Source organism: Heterodontus francisci, chromosome 8 (assembly GCF_036365525.1).
Source record: "Heterodontus francisci isolate sHetFra1 chromosome 8, sHetFra1.hap1, whole genome shotgun sequence".
Lineage (NCBI taxonomy): Eukaryota > Metazoa > Chordata > Chondrichthyes > Heterodontiformes > Heterodontidae > Heterodontus > Heterodontus francisci.
Window position 1 is genome coordinate 36,097,373 of NC_090378.1, and position 27,881 is coordinate 36,125,253.

General features: G+C 44.3%; 1 protein-coding gene across 1 annotated transcript in view; it reads right to left on the minus strand.

Moving 5' to 3' along the window:
• Positions 1–27,399, minus strand: part of LOC137373190 (fatty-acid amide hydrolase 1-like) — a 95,636-nt gene extending 68,237 nt beyond the window's left edge. The window contains exons 1-6 of the mRNA XM_068038047.1: positions 27,318–27,399; positions 26,660–26,718; positions 26,419–26,451; positions 25,379–25,512; positions 12,644–12,850; positions 10,650–10,690 (exon numbers count right to left, since the gene is read on the minus strand). Of these exons, the coding sequence (XP_067894148.1) occupies positions 10,650–10,690; positions 12,644–12,850; positions 25,379–25,512; positions 26,419–26,451; positions 26,660–26,718; positions 27,318–27,399 (556 nt within the window). The remainder of the gene's footprint in view (positions 1–10,649; positions 10,691–12,643; positions 12,851–25,378; positions 25,513–26,418; positions 26,452–26,659; positions 26,719–27,317) is intronic.
• Positions 27,400–27,881: the final 482 nt, after the last annotated feature.

Sequence of the window (27,881 nt, forward strand, 5' to 3'; positions counted from 1 at the left end):
AAGGATAGATTAACAAGGTTAGATGAAGAGGGGTGGGGGGGAGGCTCGTGTGTCGCATAAACACTGGTCTGGACCTGTTAGGCCAAATGCCTTGTTTCTGTTCAGTAAATACATTGTAATATACTTTGTACTTCTATGTCAGAAGTGTTGTCTTTTGGATGAAGCGTTAAACTGATGCCTAGTCTGCCATGGACACTAAAGACTTCAGGCACTATTTGAAGAAAATCAGAAAATTCCCCTGGTGGCCAACATTACTTCCTCAATCAACACCTCCAAAGAAAATGGTGGCTCTGTGTCATTTTACCACAAGTATTTTCATGCAATGTGAATGTTAGGTGGAACAATACTTGCCAGTGATGTTACAGCTGTACAAATGCTCCTTTCACACTTCCTGAGCTGCTAATAAGCCAATTTAATGGGCTGAATTTTATGTTGCCGTCACCGATTACGGCAGCAGCCGTAAAAGATGTCCGCCCGCACATGCGGATTTTACTCCGCGGAGCCGCCGCAATATTATATGCGGCCGATCATTTACATGGCCGGGGTGAGCCACCGCCCCGCACTCCCCAACCCCTCCAGTGACGTGGAGGGGGCGGGTGAGCCATCCCCAGCAACAACATCCAGCGCCTCTGCATAGGCTCCGGTTCCATTTTTAAAGAGCTTCTAGCCCTGACATTTAATTTAAATATTTAAAGGGAAAGTGTAATAAAACTGATTTTAAAAAGTTACATACATGTTTCCAGCCCCTCTCCCACCACCCCCTCCCTAGTAACAATACACTCATTCCTTGCCCTCTTCCCCCCCCCAAATAATACCTTGTGTACCTGACCTTTCCTCCCCAAAGTTCACAAACTTTTAACTTTACCCCTTCCCACCAATCAGAATAGTTTGACCCCACTCCCTCACTCCCGCACTGAGAAACTTACCTCCTCTCCCCTCCCCACAGGTGTTGTGCCTCATTTCCCCAGACGTGGATTTGAAGGCGTGGTAGTGCCAGCCGCCAGGATGAAGATTGTGGCGGCACTTCGGCACCTCAGGAGGCAATGGGAATGTCATTAACTCAGGTAAGTTAATGAATTTGAATATTTAAATAACGGTCCCTTCGCCGGGTGGGGGGCAACACAAGGCCTCGCCACCACCGGCAATATCAGGATGGGCCCTTCCGACTTCGAGTTCTGTGGCGGGCCTCATCCGGGGCAATCTTCATGCTCACCTGCCACCACAGATCCCAACGTTGAGGCGTCTATAAAATCCAGCCCAATGTAAATGTATGAATGAACATTTTGTTAATCCAGCTGTCAAAGCTTTAGAATATTGACTCATTGTAAATTGATAATGCCCATTTCACTAACTTATACTATGTAAATCCTTATGGATTGCATTCCCCACTCAACACCCAACCCCACCACCAAATTGATTTGGTATTTTGCCTCTCAGGGTCAGGTACACAAGAACACACAAGAACTAGGAGCAGAAGTAGACCATATGGCCCAACAAGCTTGCTCCGCCATTCAATATGATCATGGCTGATCTTGGGCTTCAGTTCCACTTTCCTGCTCACTCCCCATATCCCTTGATCCCTGGCGAGACCAAAAATCTATCTAGCCCAGCCTTAAATGTATTCAATGATGGAGCATCCACAACCCAACTGGGATAGAGAATTCCAAAGATTCACAACCCTTTGAGTGAAGTAATTTCTCCTCATCTCAGTCCTGAATGATTGTCCCTTATCCTGAGACTGTGTCCCATGTTCTAGATTCCCTGACCAGTAGGAACAATCTCTCAGCTTCTACCCTATCACGCCCTTTCAGAATTCTGTCTGTCTCAATTAGATTGCCTCTCATTCTTCTAAACTCCAGAGAATATAGGCCCAATTTACTCAGCATCTCATCATAAGACAACCCCCTCATCCCAGGGATTAATGTAGTAAATCTTCGCTGCACTGCTTCCAGTGCAAGTATATCACAGAAACATAGAAAATAGGAGCAGGAGTAGGCCATTCGGCCCTTCAAGCCTGCTCGGCCATTCAATACGATCATGGCTGATCGTCCAAACTCAGTACCCTGTTCCCACTTTCTCCCCGTATCCTTTGATTCCTTTAGCCGTAAGAACTATATCTAACTCTTTCTTGAATATATTTAATGACTTGGCCTCAACTGCTTTCTGTGGTAGAGAATTCCACAGGTTCACCACTCTTTGGGTGAAGAAATTCCTTCTCATCTCAGTCCTAAATGACTTACCCCTTATCCTTAGTTTGTGACCCCTGGTCCTGACTCCCCCGTCATCGGGAACATCCACCCTGCATCTAGTCGGTCCAGTCCTGTTAGAACTTTGTAGGTTTCTATGAGATCCCCTCTCATTCTTCTAAACTCTAGTGAATACAAACCTAATCAACCCAATCTCTCTTGATAATTCAGTCCTGCCATCCCAGGAATCAGTCTGGTGAACCTTTGCTGCACTCCCTCCATAACAAGAACATCCTTCCTCAGATAAGCAGACCAAAACTGCACACAATACTCCAGATGTGGTCTCACCAAGGCCTTGTATAATTGCAGCAAGACATCCTTGCTCCTGTACTTGAATCCTCTCGCTATGAAGGCCAACATACCATTTGCCTTCTTAACTGCCTGCTGCGCCTGCATGCTTACTTTCAGCGACTGGTGCACAAGGACACCCAGGTCTTGCTGCACCTCCCCCTTTCCCAATCTATCACCGTTCAGATAATCTGCCTTTCTGTTTTTGCCACCAAAGTGGATAACCTCACATTTATCCACATTATACTGCATCTGCCACGCATTACACCACTCACTCAACTTGTCCAAATCACACTGGAGCTTCTCTGCATCCTCCTCACAGCTCATACTCCCACCCAGCTTTGTGTCACCTGCAAACTTGGATATATTACATTTAATTCCCTCATCTATATCATTAATATATATTGTGAATAGCTGGGGCCCAAGCACTGATCCCTGCTGTACCCCACTAGTCACTGCCTGCCACTCGCAAAAACACCTGTTTATTCCTACTCTATGTTTCCTGTCTGCCGACTAGTTCTCTATCCATGTCAGTACTTTACCCCCAATCCCATGTGCTTTAATTTTGCATGCTAATCTCTTATGTCGGACTTATCGAAAGCCTTCTGAAAGTCTAAATACATCACATCCACTGGTTCTCCCTTATCTATTCTACTAGTTACATCCTCAAAAAATTCCAGTAGATTTGTCAAGCATGAATTTCCCTTTTGTAAATCCATTTTGGCTTTGTCCGATCATGTCATTATTTTCCAAGTGCTCTGCTATTAGATCTTTTATAATGGACTCTAGCATTTTCCCAACTACTGGTGTCAGGCTAACAGGTCTATAATTCCCTGTTTTCTCTCTGCCTCCTTTTTTAAATAGTAGGGTTACATTAGCTACCCTCCAATATGTTGGAACTGTTCCAGAGTCTATATCCTTTCTTAAATGTGGGACCAAAACTGCACACAGTATTCCAGGTGCGGTCTCACCAAAGCCCTGTACAATTTTAGTAAGACTTCTTTATACCTGTACTCCAATTCCCTTGCAATAAAGGTTAACATGCCATTTGCCTTCCTAATAGCCTACTGCACCTGCATGTTAACTTTGTGTGTTCCTTGTACGAGTACCCTCAAGTGTCTCTGAACATCAACATTTACCAGTTTCACACCTTTTAAAAAATATTCTGCTTTTCTATTTTTATGACCAAAGTGAACAACTTCACACTTCCCTACATTATACTCCATTTGCCATTTTGTTGCCCACTCACTTAACCTGTCTATATCTCTTTGCAGCCTCTCAACATACTCCCTGTAGTTTACCTTTCCACTGAGCTTTGTATCACCAGCAAACTTAGATACATGACTCTCTGTCTCTTCATCCAACTCATTAATATAGAGTGTAAATAGCAGAAGCCCCAGCACTGATCCTTGTGGCACCCCACTATTCACTGCCTGCCAACTTGAAAATGCCCCATTTATGCCCACTCTCTGCTTCCTGTCTATTAACCAATCCTCTATCCACACTAATATATTACCCCTAACACCATGAGCCCTTATCTTACCTATTAATCTTTTACGTGGCACCTTATCGAATGCCTTTTGAAAATCCAGGTATTCTACATCTACTGGTTCCCCTTTATCTACCCTACTAGTTACATCCTCAAAAAACTCAAATAAATTTGTCAAATAGCATTTAGTAAAACCATGCTGACTTGTTCTAATCATACTATGCTTTGCCAACTGCATGTTTAGACTTCTTTAATAATAGTTTTCAGTATCTTCCCAATGACTGATGCTAGGCTAACTGGCCTGTAGTTCCCTGTTTTCACTGTACTTCCTTTCTTGAAAAGCAGCGTAAAAAAAGTGGCAAAAAGCGGGTAGGGAGTACATGCATTGTAAAGCATAAGGCATTACAACTGTATGGGACAGGCTGGATAGACCAGTACATCTTTTTATGTCCATCATTTTTCACATGTTCATACAAAAAGAAAGGAATTGTTTGATCAGCCAAAGCACACTCCAGTTATGCAATAGTCATAGTTCTACTGTGATGAGCCAGACAGAGATCCAACAGAAGTTTTGCTGACTCTGATGCAGTAGATCAACGGCTGGCATTCTGAGTGTGGTGTCTCCTATCCATTCTGTATTCCTGGGTTGCCCTCTCCTCCTACTCCGCCTCACTAAGAAAAATCAACTTAAAGTTGTGCCCATATTGTAAGATGAAAAATCTGTCAGCAGTGATATTTTGAAATCTTGCCCTAATTCAACTGATGCCACTTCTGAGTTTGAGTTGAATAATCAGTCTCATTTTATTTGGTTCCCCCTCCTCTCTCAAACCCCAACCCAACGGGTTTCTCATAACCGGCTTTAACATGGCCTTAACAGTTTTTAACAAACAAGGAGATTGGAACAAGACCCAGAGTTGGGATAGAAACAAAGGAAAAGTCCATTACAGCTTACTACGGGTTTGATACATCACTACTTTTTATCAAAACTAATACAAAGAGGAAAATCTCTCCCCCGAAAACACTGGAGCAATCCAACAGAGAAGGATGGAAGTATAAGGAGTACAATAAATTTATAGAAGTAAAGGTTTAGCATAACTTTTTTGCACTCTATGCCCATGTTTATAAAGCAAAGGACTTTTTAACAGCCTTCAAACATCTGTGTACGCACAGCCCAGGGCCTCCCTGTTCCTGCACCATATTTAAAATTGTATCTTTTTGTTTCTCCTCATTCTTCCTGCCAAAATGCATCACTTCACACTTTTCTGTGTTAAATTGTATATGTCATGTACCTGTCCATTTTATCGGTTTATGTCCTCCTGAAGTTTGTTATGATCCTTCACACTGTTTACTACATTTCTGAGTGTCGTGTCATCTGCAAATTTAGAAATTATGCCCTGTATACACAAGTCCAGGTCAATAGTATATATCAAAAAGAGCAATGGTCCTAATACTGACCCCTGGGAACACCACAGTATGCTTCCCTCCAGTCTCTTAGCAAATTCCATAACTACATTGTCACTGTTTCTTTAATCCCTTGGGCTTCAGTTTTGCTAACAGGTCTATTCTGTGGTATTTTATTAAACTCCTTTACAAATTCTATATACACATCAACCACATTACTTACATCAAACTTCTCCGTGACTTCATCAAAGAACTATTTATCATTGTATATTGAGGTTTCATATTGTAATAAAGACTTAGCTTAAAAAGATTTCAGGGGGGCAGCTTTTGGAGCTGAAGAAAGATGAGAAGTACTATAAGGAGGATTACATGGCAAGCAAAACTCAAAAATAAAACATGATAAAAATAGAATCCTTCAAAATTATTTTAAGGCTGTCAAAAGAAAGTAAGTATATTTTTATTAAAAACTTGTCAGCTTGTTGCTGACCTCGAAGAACGCCTCACTAAGAGATCTAGCAATCTCTGTGGTGAGAACTTTACCTCTCTCGATGTACAACTGATTGTACTGCAGTTTAATGGGGATTCACAGTGTTGAGCTGCAGTGATGTCATCAAGCTGTCCAGTCATCAAGCTGTCTAATCACATTAAAGAATTCTCACAGACACCCAACCAAGGAAATAAAAAGCACTAAAAATCAAATTACTGTGTAAAGAACAAAGAACAGTACAGAACAGGAACAGGCCATTCGGCCCTCCAAGCCTGCGCCGATCTTGATGCCTGCCTAAACTAAAACCTTGTGCACTTCCGGGGAGCGTATCCCTCTATTCCCATCCTATTTATGTATTTGTCAAGATGCCTCTTAAATGTCGCTATCGTACCTGCTTCCACCACCTCCCCCGACAGCAAGTTCCAGGCATTCACCACCCTCTGTGTAAAGAACTTGCCTCACACATCCCCTCTAAACTTTGCCCCTCTCACCTTAAACCTATGTCCCCTAGTAACTGACTCTTCCACCCTGGGAAAAAGCTTCTGACTATCCACTCTGTCCATGCCGCTCATAACTTTGTAAACCTCTATCATGTCGCCCCTCCACCTCCGTCGTTCCAGTGAAAACAATCCGAGTTTGTCCAACCTCTCCTCATAGCTAATGCCCTCCAGACCAGGCAACATCCTGGTAAACCTCTTCTGTACCCTCTCCAAAGCCTCCACATCCTTCTGGTAGTGTGGCGACCAGAATTGCACGCAATATTCCCAGTGTGGCCTAACTAAAGTTCTGTATAGCTGCAGCATGACTTGCCAATTTTTATACTCTAAGCCCCGACCGATAAAGGCAAGCATGTCGTATGCCTTCTTGACTACCTTATCCACCTGCGTTGCCACTTTCAGTGACCTGTATGCCCAGATCTCTCTGCCTGTCAATACTTATAAGGGTTCTGCCATTTACTATATACGTCCCACCTGCATTCGAACTTCCAGAATGCATTACCTCACATTTGTCCGGATTAAACTCCATCTGCCATTTCTCCGCCTAAGTCTCCAACCGATCTATATCCTGCTGTATCCTCTGACAATCCTCATCACTATCCGCAACTCCACCAACCTTTGTGTCGTCCGCAAACTTACTAATCAGACCAGCTACATTTTCTTCCAAATCATTTATATATACGACAAACAGCAAAGGTCCCAGCACTGATCCCTGCGGAACACCACTAGTCACAGCCCTCCATTCAGAAAAGCACCCTTCCACTGCTACCCTCTGTCTTCTATGACTGAGCCATTTCTGTATACAGAACTGTTTTACAGAGTGAAATAAAGATTGGGACAAACACATGGGGTGAAGTTAGAAGCTGAAATATCATGAACAAACTTTAACATTTAACTATTTTTAAAAATCTAGTTTGAAAAATCTAGTAATTAATTATAATAGAGATTTTAGCAACAGTTCACATATTTTTTGGGCCCAGATCCATTGTTCTGCAGTAATTATTACTCAGAAGGCTGTTAAGAATCAAAGAATCACAGAACTGTTACAGGACAGAAGGAGGCCATTCGGCCTGTCAAGTGGGTGCTGGCTCTCCAAAACAGCAATTTACCCAGTGCCACTCCCCCACCTTGTCCCCAAAGCCCTGCACATTCTTCCTTTACAGATAACAATACAATTCCCTCTTGAAAGCCTCGATTAAACCTGCCTCCACCATTCTCAGGCAGTGCATTCCAGATCCTAACCGCTCTCTGCGTGAGAAAGATTTTCCTCATGTCACTATTGATTCTTTTGCCAATTACCTTAAATCTGTGCCGTCTTGTTCTCGATCCTTCCGCCATCCTTTCTCCCTATCTACCCTGTTCAGACCCCTCATGATTTTGAATGCCTCTATCAAAGCTCCTCTCAACCTTCTCATCTAAGGAAAACAGTCCCAACTTCTCCAATCTATCCACATAACTGAAGTTCCTCATCCCTGGAACCATTCTCATGAATCTTGTCTGCACTCTCGCGAATGCCTTCACATCTTTCCTAAAGTGTGGCACCCAGAACTGGACACAATATTCCAGTTGAGATCAAATCAGTGTTCTTTATAAGTTTAACATAACTTCTTTGCTTTTTACTCTATGCCCCTATTAATGAATCTTAGGATGCTGTATGCTCTATTAAACGCGCTCTCAACCTGAAAACCCAGTTATACTTCGCTGAACAAGATCTAGCTTTTATGGGGTTTCTAACAGTGCTATGAGAGCAGAAAAAGGGATGTTCTCACCAGATCAATTGATTTCACTGATTGCTGGTTCTGGGGTGGCCTGGGTTGGGTGAGGGGGAGGGGGGGGTGCTCATAGTGCTGCCTATGGAAGTGGGGTAGTGAACAATAGACTGCAAATCCAGGATTTCTGTATTCATTTACACTTCCACTAAATCCTGAATTTGCAGTCATTTTCAAAGGGGTAATGGCAGCAAACGCTGACAGTTTGAAATCAAAAACTTGACAAATATCAGGCCCATTGTTTTCCATCCACTAATTTCAGGATTAGGAACAATGGGAGTAGATTATGACTTTGCGCAGTAGTATAAAGTGGGTGACAGGAAATCAGCAGCCAAGTGTACATCTCACCCAATTTTCTAATTCCATTTAAATAAAATGAGCCGCCGATTCACTGTCACCCATTTGACACTATCACACAAAGTAAAAATTACTCTCAAGCTCATTAGGTAAGTGTCAAAACAATCCACCTTCATTACAAAATCATGTCTTACTATTCCAGATCAACATTGCATTACTTCATCCTATGTCTATAACAGTATTTTCTTCGAAATTTTACATAACTGATTAAGTTATAGTTAGTGGAGTTTAGAAAAATGAGAGGTGATCCAATTGAAACATATAAAATTCTTAAGGGGCTTAATAGTGGGCGGCACAGTGGTTAGTACCGCAGCCTCACAGCTCCAGCGACCCGGGTTCAATTCTGGGTACTGCCTGTGCGGAGTTTGCAAGTTCTCCCTGTGTCTGCGTGGGTTTCCGCCAGGTGCTGCGGTTTCCTCCCATAGCCAAAGACTTGCAGGTTGATAGGTAAATTGGCCATTGTAAATTGCCCCTAGTGTAGGTAGGTGGTAGGAGAATTGTGGGGATGTGGTAGAGAATATAGGGTTAATGTAGGATTAGTATAAATGGGTGGTTGTTGGTCAGCACAGACTCGGTGGGCTGAAGAGCCTGTTTCAGTGCTGTATCTCTAAAAAAAAATAGGATAGGTACTGAGAAAATGTTTCCCCCGGCTGGAGAATCTAAAACATGGGGTCACAGTCTAAGAATAAGGGGTTGGCCATTTAAGACTGAGATGAGGAAATATTTTTTCACTCAAAGGTTTGTGAATCTTCTAGTCCAGAGAGTCGTGGATGTTCAGTCATTTGAGTATATTCAAGACAGAGGTTGATAGATATTTAGGTGCTAAGGGAATTAAGGGATATGGGGATAGTGCAGGAAGGTGGGGTTGAAATAGAAGACTAGCCACGATCTTGCTGAATGGCGGAGCAGGTTCAAAGGACCAAATGGCCTATTCTAGAGCCTATTTCTTATCTTATATTCTTATATTTAAATGTTTTTTGATTACATGATAGTCGTAAGGACATTAGAATACTTTAGTAGCACTATATTCTGAAGACATAAGACTGTCTATTGGCAGAAGCAGTTTAGTTTGATGAAAGGAGATGGTGTGTAGGAAAAAGGCACTGAGGCCATCTTACACTAGCTCAGTACAATTCTAGTCTAGTTTGTTTAGAGCAGGGTTGTCCAACATACGGCCCACGGGCCAGACTCCAGCCCGCCAAAGGTTTCTGTCCAGCCCGCGAATGTAAACTGTACCCGGGCCATTCTTCAACCTCGCAGGGCTCCATGACTGGAGATGAGAAATTTCCCATTGTCTTTTTCCAGATAGTTGATCAGTTTTTTGTAAAATCGGAAGTCAGTTTCACAGCTGACAGCATTTCCCAACTCCGGACAGATTCAGGTCTTTTTAAAAGCCCACCAGAAAAACCCAATTCTGTCTGAAGTTCCGAAACCGCTGTTCCCGCTCCGAGCTGTGAAACTGACTTCTGATTTTTTTTTTTAAAAACTGACCAATTATCTGCTAAGCGTTCCCACTCTCTGCAACTGTCAGAGAGAGAGAGAACGAAGGACAGAGAGAGAGGGGGGGCAGAGAGAGTGGGGGAACTGAGAGAGAGAGGGATAGAAAGGGGGTAGAGAGAGGGGGGACAGAGACAGAGAAAGCGGGGAGAGACACTGGGGGCACAGAGAGAGAGACAGCAAGAGGCGGACAGAGAGCGAATGATCAAGATCACTCCTGACAGAATGACATCTGTCCGGAATATTCTGCATCGCTACAAGAAGCGTGCGGGCAAACATTGACTACTTGTGCAAGCAAAATAAATGCCAGGTATCTCACTAAATCAGTGTCTAATATAGAGAAGAGAAAGTAAGTCAATAAATCAGTCTTCTCATTCAAAGCTTCTCCACAAAAATGTCATTTGTTGCTTTTTTTTTGTTAATAGTAAGATACATTTTAATGCCTTTATCTTTCTATAATTGTCTGACTGGCCCACCATGTAAGACAAAATTTGTAATGTGGCCCTCCATGCGAAAAGGTTGGACAACCCTGGTTTAGTGGCTTGGAGTGGCACATAGGATGATACAGGGAAAATTGTTTTTAAAAAGCAACCAGATTAATGTAGAGTAGAAACTTACGAGTTTTCTGTCCAGACAAACATCCTGACATTCCGATTTTGCTGCATGAAATAAAACATACTATTTCTTTAATCGAAGAAAATAATCTTATCATTATTAGCAGCCTAGTCAATAGCAGCTCATTGTAGCCACCTAATTATTGCCTCCCGAATGAGTAATAATTTGCCTTCTAAAGCTAACCTCTTGAAACTAATACTCTGAGATGTTTTGTCCAAATGCATTGGCAGAAACATCAACTTTCACAGCTTATGTGTTATATATTAGAACAAAAAATGCTTTCCACTTTAAAATCAATGGTCAGAATTTTATAAGCCCTGTAGCGATGGGAATGGAGGCAGGGAGCCCATAAAATTGCGAGGGAAGGTGGCAGGGGGTGCAGTGCCCGTTGTTTTCCTACCATGGAATTTAGTCCAGCGTGGGGAAGGCCAAAGACGGCCTCCCTCCCCAGAGGCCAATTGAGACCCTTAAGTGGCCAATTAATGGCAGCAAAGGCCATCTCTGTGCCACCACCCACACCTCCTCCCTCACTGGGGCCTCCCTGACTGGCCCTGGCAAACCCACCCCCAGTTACCTGCAGTCCAGGGCTCCATGTCTGCTCCTTCTGTGGTGACTGCTGTAGTTCCAGCAGTGACCACTACTCCAGATGACGCTCTTGGGATTGTTGAGCTGCAGGCCCTCTGATTGACGGGAGCTCTTGGAGGTAGGATCCCCATCCTTAAAGGGATGGGGACACCGACACCGGCCAGCTAATTGCCCGAGCACTGTACAATGCATTTGGGAGTCCCCCAAACAGCTGAGGTGGGGTTCCCTTCGCCTTTTTGGCCTGGCATTGGACCCCCGCTAGCTGCTTAAAATACAGCCCAGTAAGTCTGTAGCCAATAGCAGGTGCCTGCAGCAGATGCAAGTAAATGCTAATGAGGCAGGCTGATTATCACTTGACTTTAGCCTTCTTTTCCTCCCCAGTGCTCCAAGAGCACTCGTTTTAAGAGTGAAAATGGGAGCTTTAGGCCTTGCAACCCGTTCCTCTCTGACTGGTGAGAGGGAGCCTGCAAAGATCAGAGGACTCAAGCAGATATGTCCTTTTTTATCTCAAAGACAGTTGGGCAGTGAACGTACTAGTATTTTTATCATACCTAAAAGCCCCATATGCCTTCTTCAATTTTAATTTGTTGCTAACTGCTTTATTTCTCCACAGTATCTTAAAACTTGAATTGCATCCTTTTGTAGTCTGCTACTTTTGAACAAATCTTGAACATACTCTAGGCATATTACTACAAATTATACTTAATAACAACTTCCTTAGTTATTTTTCATCCACTTTCTTTATATTATCATACATTTGAAAATGTACAAATAAAAAGTCACAACAAAGAAACAGTAAACTGAAATCTTTTGTCAAAAATGTCTTGGAACTATGATCTCCATTGCATCTGATGAAAAGAGATTTACTGGACAATCTGTTGGAGTAATGTGTTATGAAATTTTAATTTATCTACTCCTCAAAAAGATATATTGGCCTTGGAGTGGATGCAGCACAGATTCAATAGAATGAAACCAGGTCTCAGAGGAATAAATTCCAAGGACAAGTTGTGCAGAAGTTTGAGGGGTATTTTGATCAAAGTGTTCAAAATGTTAAAATGATTTGATAGAATAGATACAGAGAAATTACTTTCTTTTGTAGGGGAATCAAGAACAAGGAGCCATTATTAGAGCTAGGCCATTCAGATGTGAAATCAGGAAGTACTTATTCACACAAGGTTAGTAGAAGTCTTTAATTTTCTCTCCCTAAAGGCTATAGGATGCTGGGACAATTGGAGCTTCCAAGACTGATACAGAAAGATTTTTGTTAGTTATGGGTGCCAAATGATATGGAACAATGATGGGTAAATGGAGTTGAATTGCAGATCAGCAATGAACTAACTGAATGATGGAGCAGGTTTGAAGGGCTGAATGGCCTATTCCTGTTCCTACAATAGCAACAAAAAATTTATTACCTTAATCGGTTTGCAGTTGGTTTGAAACCACAGATTCCACAGAATGCAGCTGGAAAGCGTATGCTGCCACCGACATCCATTCCAATGCCAAGGATGGAGCCACCTGCTGCAATCAAGGCAGCCTCCCCACCAGATGATCCACCCGGTGTCCGCCCACCATCATGTGGATTGAGGGTTTGTCCGTAAATGGGATTACTGCACTCGAAGCTGTCGCAAAGAACAAACCATTCTGTTGTGGGTGATCTGTAACCTTAATAATGACAGGAAAACTAAAATAACTCTACCTCCCCTTTAACACTTCAAAAAGACTGCTATATACTTAGTAATTCAGGAAGGGACAGTCCTTATTAGTTCACAATCAGCCACGCATACCAACCAATAACTTTTTCAGCTCACAGTGGGCTTTTCAATCCACGTGTCAGTTTGTCAGCATTTCACAAAAAATCTTTTTTTCAGTGGAATTGGAGACTATTAACATGAACCAATCCGATCAGTACAAAAACAGAATTGGAGGCAATAGAACAATTTTTTTTCTGCATGAGACGATTAACGTTTTGAGATGGTGTCTTGGAGTCATGGTGAAAAATGTTCTTATTGCGTGTCTAGGATTTTACTTCAGTGTTACTGTAATATAAGTTGTGGACCATTGGTGGGTGGCAATCATTATTTTCTGTAACCTACTTGGTTTCAGTTTGTTGATTCACGCATCATTGTTCTTTGTTCCTGTGTTGGAACTGAGGAGAAAGAGCCCACACAACTTACATTACCGGACTCAATATCTGCATGGAAATATTAGGATATTAATGATCAATAACAACATGACAGATTACTATCCCAGACTGGAGGCAGTCCAGTTTACATGAGTGCCTGGACCACAAGCTTCAGCTCTCCGTGCCTGTTCAAAGAAACCCTTTTTTGTGCGCTTCACTTTTTAATGACAATGGTGTGTAATGATTCTTATTTCTGTTAGAAGGAAACATTTTCGAAAGATCCCAAAGATGCTAGAAGTTATTGTTGGCAATAAATGCTTAACATGTTTGTTTGACATTCCTCTATCCATTGTTTTAACATGAGGATATTAACCTACTTACTCTACCTGTAACACTGTATTGCTATCCAGTTATTTTTATTTTCATACTTAAAATAACTCCAACCATTCATGAGAAATTAGTTTTGGCTTCAAAATCAGAATTATAATAGGCTCCAAAATGTCAGCATCAAATGAGGTGTCAAAAATCAAAACCTCTGAACGGAGGCATGACCTCAGATCCCCCAGAAAATAAATCTCATACCTTCAATGGTCATATTCTCTTTCAGTAATTTCTATATTCACCATTGCTATAAACTGTATTTTTATGTACTTTAGAGTTTTCAAACTGCAATAAAATGTTGGATATATTTAGCCTAAGTACTGACCTGCACTTTCAGTGCAAACCCTCATATTAATGGACATAAGGCTGTTTTTCAGTTGTCAGCTTTTCTCAGGCTGTGTCAACTTTTGTGCTGCTTTTGGTCACATTTTAGTGGATCAGTATAATATGATTTTTGATTTTCCCACAATACCATTCTTATTTGAAGGGTGAAATAATCCAACTCAGGTCCGTGGCAAACCCATTAGAACCACAGTTATGTTATGATGAACCCCAGAGAGGGTTTGAATACGCAGCAATAGCCCATTGTATTTCCATCCGGGAAGCTGGGTTTGAACCAGTCCGAATAATGTCATGTAACTCTTTTCTACCTACCATCCAAGTAAAAATTAAGCTGAAATAAAATAAGTTAGGGACAAACTCAATCAATTCCTAGTGGGCATGAGTCTACAGCACAAATTTCTCACTGATAACTCAGTATGAAGGGATGACATAGAACATAGAAGAGTATAGCACGGTACAGGCCCTTCGGCCCACGATGTTGTGCCGAACCTTTAAACTACTCTAAGATCAAACTAACTACCTACCCTTCATTCTACTATCATCCATGTACCTATCCAAGAGTCACTTAAATGTCCCTAATGTATCTGCTTCTACTACCACCGCTGGCAGCGTATTCCACGCACCCACCACTCTCTGTGTAAAGAACCTACCTCTGACATCTCCCCGAAACCTTCCTCCAATCACCTTAAAATTATGACCCCTGGTGATAGCCCTTTCCACCCTGGGAAAAGGTCTCTGGCTATCCACTCTATCTATGCCTCTCATCATCTTGTACCCCTCTATCAAGTCACCTCTCATCCTTCTTCGCTCTAATGAGAAAAGCCCTAGCTCCCTCAATCTTTCTTCGTAAGACATGCCCTCCAGTCCAGGCAGCATCCTGGTAAATCTCCTCTGCACCCTCTCTAAAGCTTCCACATCCTTCCTATAATGAGGCGACCAGAACTGAACACAATATTCCAAGTGTGGTCGAACCAGGGCCTTATAGAGCTGCAGCATAACCTCGCGGCTCTTAAACTCAATCCCCCTGTTAATGAAAGCCAACACACCATACGCCTTCTTAACAACCCTATCAACTTGGGTGGCAACTTTGAGCGATCTATGGACATGGACCCCAAGATCCCTCTGTTCCTCCACACTACCATGAATTCTGTCTTTAAGCCTGTATTCTGCATTCAAATTCGACCTTCAAAAATGAATCACTTCACACTTTTCCAGGTTGAACCCCATCTGCCACTTCTCAGCCCAGCTCTGCATCCTGTCAATGTCCTGTTGCAACCGACAACAGCCTTCCACACTATCCACAACTTCGGCAACCTTCGTGTCATCGGCAAACTTGCTAACCCAGCCTTCCACTTCCTCATCCAAGTCATTTATAAAAATCACAAAGAGCAGAGGTCCCAGAACAGATCCCTGCGGAACACCACTGGTCACCGAGCTCCATGATGAACACTTTCCATCTACTACCACCCTCTGTCTTCTATGGGCCAGCCAATTTTGTATCCAGACAGCCAACTTCCCCTGTATCCCATGCCTCCTCACTTTCTGAATGAGCCTACCATGGGGAACCTTATCAAAACGCCTTGCTAAAATCCATATACACCACATCCACTGCTCTTCCTTCATCAATGTGTTTTGTCACATCTTCAAAGAATTCAATAAGGTTTGTGAGGCATGACCTGCCCTTCACAAAGCCATGCTGACTGTCTCGAATCAAACCATGCTTTTCCAAATAATCATAAATCCTGTCTCTCAGAATCCTCTCCAATAATTTGCCCACTACCGACGTAAGACTGACTGGTCTATAATTCCCAGGGTTATCCCTATTCCCTTTCTTGAACAAGGGAACAACATTTGCCACCCTCCAATCATCCGGTACTACTCCAGTGGACAGTGAGGACGCAAAGATCATCGACAAAGGCGCAGCAATCTCTTCCCTCGCTTCCCGTAATATCCTTGGGTATATCCCGTCTGGCCCCGGGGACTTATCTGTCCTCATATCATTCAAAATTTCCAGCACACCCTCCCTCTTAACCTCAACCTGTTCGAGCATATCAGCCTGTTCCACGCTGTCCTCACAAATGACCAGGTCCCTCTCACTAGTGAATACTGAAGCAAAGTATTCATTTAGGACCTCCCCTACCTCCTCCGACTCCAGGCACAAGTTCCCTCCACATTCCCTGTTCGGCCCTACCCTCACTCTGGCCATCCTCTTGTTCCTCACATAAGTGTAAAACGCCTTGGGATTTTCCTTAATCCTACCCGCCAAGACTTTTTCATGTCCCCTTCCAGCTCTCCTAAGTCCATTCTTCAGTTCCTTCCTGGCTACCCTGTAACCCTCTAGAGCCCTGTCTGATCCTTGCTTCCTCAACCTTAAGTAAGCTTCCTTCTTCCTCTTGACTAGCTGTTCCACATCTCTTGTCATCCAAGGTTCCTTCACCCTACCATCCCTTCCTTGCCTCATCGGGACAAACCTCCACATTTCCACATCGCAGTCGCAGCAAGTGCACCCTAAACAACCTCCACATTTCTGTCGTGCATTTCCCTGAGAACATCTGTTCCCAGTTTATGCTCCCCAGTTCCTGCCTAATAGCATTGTAATTCCCCCTCCCCCAATTAAATATTTTCCCATCCCGTCTGCTCCTGTCCCTCTCCATGACTATAGTAAAGGTCAGGGAGTTGTGATCACTATCACTGAAATGCTCTCCCACCGAGAGATCTGCCACCTGGCCTGGTTCGTTGCCAAGCACCAAGTCCAACATAGCCTCCCCGCTAGTCGGCCTATCTACATATTGAGTCAGGAAACCTTCCTGGACACACCTGACAAAAACTGCTCCATCCAAACTATTTGCACTAAGGAGGTTCCAATCAATATTAGGGAAGTTGAAGTCACCCATGACAACAACCCTGTTACTTCTGCACCTTTCCAAAATCTGCCTCCCAATCTGTTCCTCTGTGTCTCTGGTGCTATTGGGGGGTCTATAGAAAACTCCCAACAAAGTGACTGCTCCTTTCCTGTTTCTGACTTCCACCAATAATGACTCAGTAGACAAACCCTCCTCGACGACCTCCCTTTCTGCAGCTGTGATACTATCCCTGATTAGCAATGCCACTCCCCCACCTCTTTTACCTCCCTCCCTATTCCTTTTGAAACATCTAAACCCCGGAACATCCAACATCCATTCTTGCCCCTGTGATATCCACGTCTCTGTAATGGCCACAACATCGTAGCTCCAAGTACTGATCCATGCTCTAAGTTCATCACCCTTATTTATGACACTTCTTGCGTTAAAATAGACACACTTCAACCCATCATACTGGCTGCAACTTTGTCGTGTCAATTGTCTAACCTTCCTCACAGACTCTCTGCACTCTGTATCTGCCTGTTCAACAGCTACCCCATCCACTGACCCGTAGCTCCGGTTCCCATCCCCCTGCCAAACTAGTTTAAACCCTCCCGAAGAGCTCTAGCAAACCTTCCGCCCAGGATATTGGTGCCCCTCCAGTTCAGATGCAACCCGTCCTTCTTGTACAGGTTCCACCTTCCCCAGAAGGTATCCCAATGATCCACATATCTGAATCCCTCCCTCCTACACCAGTTCTGTAGCCACGTGTTCAGCTGCACTCGCTCCCTGTTTCTAGCCTCACTAGCACGTGGCACCGGTAACAATCCTGAGATTACTACTCTGCTCTTCCTGCCTTTCAGCTTCCAACCTAACTCCCTATATTCGCTTTTCAGGTCCTCATCCCTTTTCCTAGCTATGTCATTGGTACCGATATGTACCACGACCTCTGGCTGCTCCCCCTCCCCCTTAAGAATCCTGTAGACTCGATCCGAGACATCCCTGACCCTGGCACCCGGGAGGCAACATACCATCCGGGAGTCTCGTTCTCGACCACAGAATCTCCTGTCTGTTCCTCTAACGATTGAATCTCCTATCACTATCGCTTTCCTATTCTCTCCCCTTCCCTTCTGAGCCACTGAGCCAGGCTCAGCACCAGAGACCTGGCCACTGTGGCTTTCCTCTGGTAGGTCCCCCCCCCAACCGTATCCAAAACGGTATACGTATTATTGAGGGGACCGGCCACAGGGGATCCCTGCACTGTGCGCCCATTCCCTTTCCCTCCCCTGACGATCACCCAGCTACCTTTATCCTGTAACTTAGGTGTCACTACTTCCCTATAACTGCTCGCTATCACCCCCTCAGCATCCTGAATGATCCGAAGTTCATCCAGCTCCAGCTCCAGTTCCCTAACACGGTCTGCGAGGAGCTGAAGTTGGGTGCACTTCTCACAGGTGAAGTCAGCAGGGACACAAGTGGTGACCCTCACCTCCCACATCCTGCAAGAGGAGCATGCAACTGCCCTAGCTTCCATCCCCTCTGCACTAAATTGACAACCGAGATAAAAAAAAGGAAAACCTTACCTTACCAAACCCTCCACACAAGAGTCCTTTTTTTTTGGTTAGAGGAGGAGGATGGGTGGGAGACACTACATGTGTAGTGTTTCGGGTTTCGCCACTGCCCGAATATATAGGTTTACTTACCCAGCAGTCCCCGTGTCTGCCGAAACAAAAGGTAACTTCATTTAAACTGAAACTCACCTTCCCAGCTGCCACCTTGCTCGCACTATCGCTGCTTCAAAATAAAAATGCCATCTATTGAAAAAGCCTGCTGATCAATTATATAAAGCAGTTATCACAGAAATAAAAAGTAATCAATTTTACTGTGTAGGTGAAATAATGAACCTGAATTACTATCAGCAATTGGATAAATGCTTCATGTATACGTACACACATAACCTACTACCTACTTGGCCTCATCCTCACTAACCTACCTGTTGCATATGCATCTGCCCATGACATTATATGTTGGAGTGGTGCAGTCCTTGCAGAGACCAAGTCCCATCTTCACACTGAAGCCAATCTCTATCATGTCATATGGAACTACTGCTATGTAAAGTGGAATAGACTAAGAACAGATCTGGCAGCTCAATACTGAGCGTCCATAAGGCGCTGTGGACCAACAGCAGCAGCAGAATTGCATTCCAGCACAATCTGTAACCTAACAGTCCGACAGTGTTACGAGTTCACAGGACAACAGTCTTGCTTGTACTGTATCTTTATTGAGCTGCCTTCTGATGGATGCCTGCAGTGAGTGCCTCACGGTAGAGGTCACATGACTACAGCAAGCCAGGAGGCACATTAGTGCAGTATTGCATTTCTGTCCCAAACATCCCTCTTTTCATGCACAAAAAAAATTGAATGCATTATCATTTACACTGTGAGTTGCCCAAATTACCCACTATGCACACATCTCTTCTCATGCATTAGCAATTTGTCAGTCTCTGCACATATATTGCACATATCGTGATGGATTTTAAGCAGCCTTCGATGTTGAGATCCGTGGCGGGAGGAGCCTGAAGATGGCTCCGGATGAGACCAGCCGTGCTGGCAAGGCCCAGCCCGATTCTCCCAGCGGCGGCGAGACACTGTGGCAGCCTCCCCCCCGCCACTGGGCGACGGGACCACAATCAGAATATGCAAACTAATTAAATTAATACATTTACATGTACTCACCCGCGATCTTGAGGGCCGGCCGCGATCTTCGGCGTGGCAGCCGGCACTCACGCACCTTCAGATCCACCGTCTGGGGAAACGAGACGTGACACTGGTGGGGAGGGGGGGAGGAGGTAAGTTTTTCAGTGCTGGGGGGAGGTTGGGGGGGGGGTGGTGGTGGGAGATGGGATCAAATAAATATTACGCGAGTGTAGGGATGGTGGAAAGGGTTGTACTTTAAACTTTGTGCCGTTTTGGGGGTGGGGGGAAAGGTCAGATGTTAAAGGTAAGTGTTTTGGGGGGAAGGGCGAATAGTTAATGTTATTGTTATTGGGGGGTGGGAAATGGGCAAAAGGAATGTATTTATTAAATTTTATTATATATGCCTTTGAATATTTAATTATCACAGCAGGAGGGCTGATGGCCCTTTAAAAATGGTATTAGCGCCTGCGCACAGCTGACGCCATTACTGGGGATGGACAGCCCGCCCCCTCCATGTGATTGGGGGGGGGGGGGGGGTGGCCCGCCCCAGCTATTTAAATGAGCCACCGTGCTTAAGATTGTGGCGGCTCTTTGGCATGTGGCCCGCATGGGTGGACGGCGGCAAGCTCATAAAATCCAGCCCATAGACTTGAAATCATGCGCGTGTGCGTTGTCATTGGCTGTTCAACTGGGTGATTTTCCTTCTCCAGGGAGTGTCAGTCCATGTTACTTGTTGCCACACTAACTGTTGTAGTTCTATTTCCGTTGCTGGGATGCTGTGGACCTCTGGGACTGATGGTTTATTTGTGGTCTGTGAAGATGGTGAGTTCACATCTTCCTGATCGGCCGCCTGCAGTGACGGAACAGCTTCTCTTGTGGTGCGTATGTGCCCGCAGTTGCGACGATATATCTGGTCGTTCACTTCCACCACGTACGATCAAGGTGACAACTGCTCTATCCAGGGCTCAAGTTGCCACTTGGGCTGACTCTTGCTGAGGGCTTTGAAGATTTGTGCCCTGACTAGCTCTCCAATGCTCAATTCTGGCAATGGTTTGGCAGTTTTGTCAAAATGAAATTTGCCTTTCTGCCGTTTCACCTTAATTTTGTCACTTACGCCTGTTACTACTTCTGGCTTCAGTAGCTTTTTTGCTACTGGAGGAGTAGTTTGGGTGCGTTGTAACATTAGTCTTTGGACTGGTACTACTTTCCATGCCTTCAGTAGGTGTGTTTCTCCAGTTGAGGATTGCCTTACATACATCTATGCTGGATTTCTTTATGATTTCTTTGTCGATTTTCACTGCCACCTCAGCCTTTCCATTGCACTGTGGATAGTGTGGAGATGATGTATTGTGTTGAGTTTCCCACTCCTTTCTGAAGCAGCTGAATTCTTCACTCGTGAACTGAGGGCCATTGTTGCTCAGCACAATGTCTGGAATGCCGTAATGACAGCAGTGTGCTTTCAGGCATTCAACAATCTCACCGGTAGTCATCGAAGTCAGCTAGTATACCTCCCAGTAGTCAAAATAATAGTTTACGGTGAAAAGATAATCAGTTCCTGTGAGAGTGAAGAGGTCTACTCCCAGCTTCACCCATGATCTGTCTGGGATGTCCTGTCATCGGTGGCTCTTTAGCTTGCTTAGCTTGGTACTCGTTACACACACAGCACTGGCTGAATGTGGTCCTTTATTTCATTGCTCATGTTTGGCCAGTAGAGCACTTCTCTTGCCTTCCTCAGACTCGACTCAATTCCTTGGTGGCTTGCATGGATATGCTTTAGCATCTCCTCTCAACTTCTTAAGGGACAATGACTCTATTTCTTTGTACACGATGCCATCGTGGGCTGTCAATTCATCTCTCAATGCCCAATATGCTCTTGTGACCATAGGAGTGTCCTTGATGCTTTCAGGCCATCCTTTCAACACTACTTCTTGCAACATTTGGAGAGTTGCATCTTGCAGAGTAGTTCGCTTGGTTTGAGCAAGGCACTTGTCTATCAGATTCAATGTCTCTGCTGGGTTGATGACTTCCAGAGCATGTCGAGCTGCAGCTTTATGTTGGATCTGGAAGATTTCACACTCTGTTGTAGCATCTTCCAGGTATACGCTGACGGCTGTCACTGGGATCCTTTTCTGGAGCAATTCATTCAGGTGGCGTCAAAGATTTATCCAGCAGAATTTTTCAGCGTCTCAGGAGAAATGCGGCAACAGGGGTTTCAAGCAGTCCTTTCAGGGGGAATGCAGCATAAATTTCTCTATTTCTTACACTCGCTTCAAAGAGCTTCTCAAAGAGATGGAAAAACTGTCAGGCTTTTCGAAGAGCTGGAAAAGGAAGAGTTGGGGGTTTGTCCTTGGCAGGTTGATTTTTAACTCCTTTTCAAAACACTGTCCATACCCCAACTGACTCTCTAAAGCGAAACCAAAACAATATCTCAAGAGTCAAGCCTCCTGACCCCTATAAATCTTGATCTGTCACTTCTCTGTAAACATCTTTCCCAGGTCAAAAAGTCCCCGCCAGGTACTTACCTGAAGACAGGTGACTTCCAGTAAGGGTTGTTTACAAACTGAGTCCAAAAGACCTTCCGATGACCTCTTTTAAGAAAAAAACACAAAGTCTAGAATCGATGGAATCCTTTTCAGTTTTAAATACACAAGTCCTCAAAATTTAAGAAAAAATGGAAGCACTCATAACACAGCATAATGCAAGGCCTGGTCTGTTCTGCCATGAATATGCTCTAGCTGCTGATTTACAACCTCAGCGCTTCTTCAAATGTTGATCGCTTTCCTCAGAGTAAGTTCCTCCTCTTTTAGTAGACGTGCTCTCACTGCAGGACCTCTTATGCCTAAAACAATCCTGTCTTTAATTAGATCGTCATTTAGTTGCTGCGCAAATTCACAGGATTTTGAGAGCTGTGTTGATGCAGTCACATATTGATCAATGGACTCTTTTTCACCTTAGGCCCTAATATTGAACACATACCGTTCATAAGTTACATTCACTTGGGGTCCAAAGCATGCCTTCAAGGCTTTCAAAATTTCTGCTGTCCTTTTTTTTGTTCTTTGGAGAGATTCAGGGTGGAATACAGTTTGTAACAGTCTCTCCCCAACTGTGATAAAAGTAAACCTACTCATAGCTGCTCTGGTTTGTTAACTAAATCTGTCACAATTTCATAATTTTGCAATTGGGAGTGGAAAAAATGTCAGTTCTGCTTCATATCACTTTTCATTTCGATCAACACTTGGAGAGGAAGATTTGCAGCCATTGTGTCTTACCCAGTGCTTTCAGTGCTTCTCTGTTCCTTTTCTGTGACTTTCTGTGGCTTTTAGCAGCTTTCAGAAGCTCTGAACATTCCTGTGTTCCTCTTTTAGTAGATGTGCTTCTATACAGCTCTTCAACACTCAATCACAGCTCCACTTTCTGACACCATGTTATCAGCTCACAGGAGAACAGTCTTGCTTGTAATTTGTCTTTATTGAACTGCCTTGTGATGGCTGCCTGCAGTGAGTGCCTCATGGTAGAGATCGCATGACTACAGGAAGCCAGGAGGGACATTAGTACAGTATTTCATTTCTATCTCAAACAGACATAGCCCTCACTTCTCCATCTACAACAAGACAGAGGACCATACGTGGCTCAACAGGGTGTGCAGAAATGCATGCCAGAAGCAGTACTAGGTGTACCTGAAAATGAGGTGCCAACCTGGTGAAGCTACAACACAGGACTACATGCATGCTAAACAGCAGAAGCAGAATGCTATAAACAGAGCTAAGCCATCCCACAACCAGCAGACCTTGTAAATACTTTGCAGTCCTACCATATCCAGTCGTAAATGGTAGTAGACAATTAAGCATCATCATTAAGACAGTCTATTTAGACCTCTGTAACATCGTCCGACTCTGCCCCCGTCTCTGTTCATCTGCTGCTGAAACTGTCAACCATGCCTTTGTTGCCACTATACTTCAGTATTCCAATGCACTTCTGGCTGGTCTCCCACATTTTACACGAGGTCTTCCAAAACTCTGCCAACTCACACTTAGTCCCATTCACCCATCACCCCTGTGCTCAGTGACCTATACTGGCTCCCAGTTAAGTAATGCCTCAATTTTAAATCGTTAAACTGTTTTCAAATCTTTCCATCCCTCTCTATTGCCATAATCTCCTCCTGCCACACAACCCTCCAAGAAATCTGTGTTGGTCCAATCCTAGCTTCTTGAGCATCCATGATTTTAATCGCTCCAGGTTTGGCAGCTGTGCCTTCAGCTGCCTAGGCCCTAAGCTCCGGCATTCTTTCCCTAAATTTCTCCACCTCTCTACCTTTCTTTCCTCCTTTAAGTTGCTCCTTAAAATTTACCTCTTTAACCAAGTTTTTGGTCATCGGCCCTAATACTTCATTATCTAGTTCAGTGCCAAAATGTATTTGATAACGCTCCTGTGAAGCACCTTGGGATGCTCTACTATGTTAAAGGTGAAATATAAAAACATGTTGTTGTTGTTGTATCCAATGGACTCTATTAGAATCCCCATCCTGAATGAGGGCAGGTCCCAACATATTTTTTATTCTTTCACAGGATGTGGACATTGCTGGCTAGGCCAGCATTTATTGCCCATCCCTAACTGCCCTTGAGAAGGAAGTGGTGAGCTGCCTTCTTGAACCACTGCAGTCCATGTGGTGTAGCTACACCCACAGTGCTGTTAGGAAGGGAGTTCCAGGATATTGACCCAGCGACAGTGAAGGAAAGACGATATAGTTCCAAGTCAGGATGGTGTGTGACTTGGAGGGGAACTTGCAGATGGTGGTGTTTCCATGCGTCTGCTGCCCTTTTCCTTCTAGGTGGTAGAGGTGGCGGGTTTGGAAAGTGTTATCGAAGGAGCCTTGCTGCAGTGTATCTTGTAGAAGGTACACACTGCTGCCACTGTGCATCAGTGGTGGAGGGAATGAATGTTTAAGGTGGTGGATGGGGTGTCAATCAAGCGGGCTGCTTTATCCTGGATGGTGTCAAGCTTCTTGAGTGTTGTTGGAACTGCACTCATCCAGGCAAGTGGTGAGTATTCCATCACACTCCTGATTTGTGCCTTGTAGATAGTGGACAGGCATTGGGGAGTCAGGAGGTGAGGTACTGACTACAGAATTCCCAACCTCTGACCTGCTCTTGTAGTCACAGTACTTATATGGCTGGTCCAGTTCAATTTCTGGTCAATGGTGACCCCAGGATGTGGATAGTGGGGGATTCAGTGATGATAATGCCATTGAATGTCAAGGGGAGATGGTTAGATTCTCTCTTGTTGGAGATGATCATTGTCTAGCACTTGTGTGGAGCGAATGTAACTTGCCACATCAATCCAAGCCTGAACGTTGTCCAGGTCTTAATGCATATGAGTGCAAAAGACAAGGATGAAGCATTTGCAACCACCTTCAGCTAGAAATGCTGAGTGGATGATCCTTCTTCGTTTCCTCCTAAGTTTCACACCATCACAGATGCCAGTCTTCAGCCATTTTGATTTACTCCATGTGACATCAGGAAACACTTTATTGTACCAGAAGCAGTGTTCTATGTGCATTTTACAATAGTGAAATAACTTCAGTATCACATCATTATCTCTTTTTAAAAGAATGTTCAATGGAAAAAGATATGTGCAGTATGTTGAAACACTCTTCAAGTCTATTTGACAATTACCCCTTTTACATTCCCACCACAATCCCCATAAGTAAACATTTCTCTTGGTCCTTAAAAGCTCTGCAATTTTCAACTGCAATCTATTCAATATTACCTTAATAATGTCTGAGGAACATTGGTTTTTACAAATGGAATTGCTCCTTGTTTCTTCAGCACCTGAACTATTACACTGTCTTCAACTGCAGGCTTGTCTATGAATTTCCGAAGTCCACAAGTTGAATCATAGCCCTGTATTAAAATAATGTTAGAACATTTTATTATTGTTGCTGTCACTGGGTTACATGTTATTCTGACTGGCTTGTTGATCCTTGACTAAAATTTAATATTTGTTGTCTCGTAGGGAACATTTGAGCTCTGGGCAAAATTACATCTCAGATGGCTAACATTAAACAAGAAATAATTGCAATCAGGAGCGTGAAGTGCATTTTTCAAGTATCGGCAATTAACTCTTGATATGGCCACAATGAGTGGAGCATTCTTGTTTACTCATATTTGCAATATGATATTTTCAGTGACAAGTGTTAATCTTTGCATTCTTGATGTCTTCTTGACCTATTCTGGTATTTCCAGCTTTTCCTAATTATAACCTCAATGCCAACCTGAGCAATGCCTGCAAAACCTGCAGCACAACAGACTGATTGGTCAGAATTTTATGCCGCCCCAACGGATCGGATGGTGGTGTGGGGGCGGCGTAAAATTGAGCGGCAGGCTCCGGGAGTCCTACCTGCCCCGATTCCACCTCCGACCAAGTTTACAGAGGTCCGGTGGGGGGCGTGGGTGGTGTGAAACGGCCCGCCCACCCAAGGCCAATCAAGACCCTTAAGTGGCCACTTAAGGGCCCTCGCCCACCTCCACGGGTATTTTACCCATGGCAAGCAGGTGTGCCGGGGACGTGAAAGACCGCCCAGCTATAGCTGCCGGCCTATCCGCAACCCGGGAGGGGGGCATGGCAATTGGGCACAGGATGCCTGATTGAAGGCCGCCCCCGCCTCCCAAGCCAACCCCGAGATCCAAGAGCCCCCCTCCCCCCAAACGACCACCCTAGCGTCACCAGGGCATGACCGATTCCCCTGGTGAGGCAACCCAAACTTAGCTTAAAATAATGTTAGAACATTTTATTATTGTTGCTGTCACTTGCTCCTTGCTTTTCCTCCTCGAACGGCTGGGCTGCAGTCCCAGCAGTGGCCACCGCTCCCAGTGGTGCTACTGAGACTAAGAGCTGCCGGCCCATTGATTGGTCGGCAGCTCACTGAGGCGGGACCTCCTCCCTCAAGCGGGTGGAAGTCCCGCCTCGGGCCAATTAAAGCCTGGGGATCCGTAAAATACGGGACGGATCCCCAGGCTGGGTGGAAGTGGGTTTGCTACCGACATTTACGTCGGAGTCAGGCTCCCGTCCGCCCACTGTAAAATTCCGGCCTTTAATGTTCAATGACCCTTGAGAAAATGATCAAAGAGAATTTGAGAACCTTTAACTCAGAAAAGATGTCTCCCCAATGTGATTTTAAGCAGTAGTAAATGGAATGAAGTAAAGGACCTTATTGGGACTCTTGATATTGTTAAACTAATTAAATTCTGACTATTATAGTATCGTGGCTGTCGGTCTGAATGAGTTCTTAGAAAAAGATCCGTATAATTAAGGCGATCATTTTTGTTAGTCTTTAATGACCTTAAATCACTTAAGTGGGATTTCATTTGATATTTTTGGGATACTGGAATGACCCAGCAGCATAGAAATTGACAGCAATCATGACCTTAACAGCCACTGACAGGGTGCAGCATATAGTGGGCATGGAAAGCAGATCTAATTGCAGCTTCCTTTGGGAACAAAAGCTTCTATAGCTACTGCTTCTCAGTCAAATGCAGCTAAGTTCATCTGTGTGTGTATCATTTATGTGAAGGTAGTGAGAACTGCATGCACTGTGCCTGTGGTGCAGCTCAGCTAGCCTCGCTTTCCTCAGTTCAGCACCTTAATCACTCACTCCATCTATCACTGCTGTACCATAGCTGCAGTGTGTACCATCAACAAGACGCACCACAGCAACTCTCCAGGACTTCTTTGTCAGCACCCAAACCTGCAACTTCTACTGCCTTGAAGAACAAGGGCAGCAGGCACATGGGAACATGACCAATTTCCCCTCCAAATCACGTACCCTCTTAACTTGGAAATGTATCACCGTGACTTCATTTTCATTGGATAAAAATCCTGGAACGCCCTCCCTAACAGCACTCTGGAATTACCTTTATCGCATGAACTATACCAGTTCAAGGAGGCTCACCACTACCTTCTCAAGGACAATTATGGATGGTCAATAAATGCTGGCCTTGCCAGCAACGCCCATATCCCATGAAAAAATGAACAAAAGTTATTCCTTCTATTCTTTGAAGAGGTAGGGCTGGATTTTGTGTTGGAGGTGGCACTCCCAACGCTGGGCCGAAAAGGCAGAGGGAAACCCACTTCTGCCTTTTTCTCCATGGAGCGATCCTCTTGTCTTTTTCTGTCAAAGTTTAATGGGTGGTATCCCCATCCGTTAAGGGAGGGGATGCGACCTCCAAGAGCTGCTGGCCAATCACAGGAGTGGAACCCAGGAGAAGAGGTT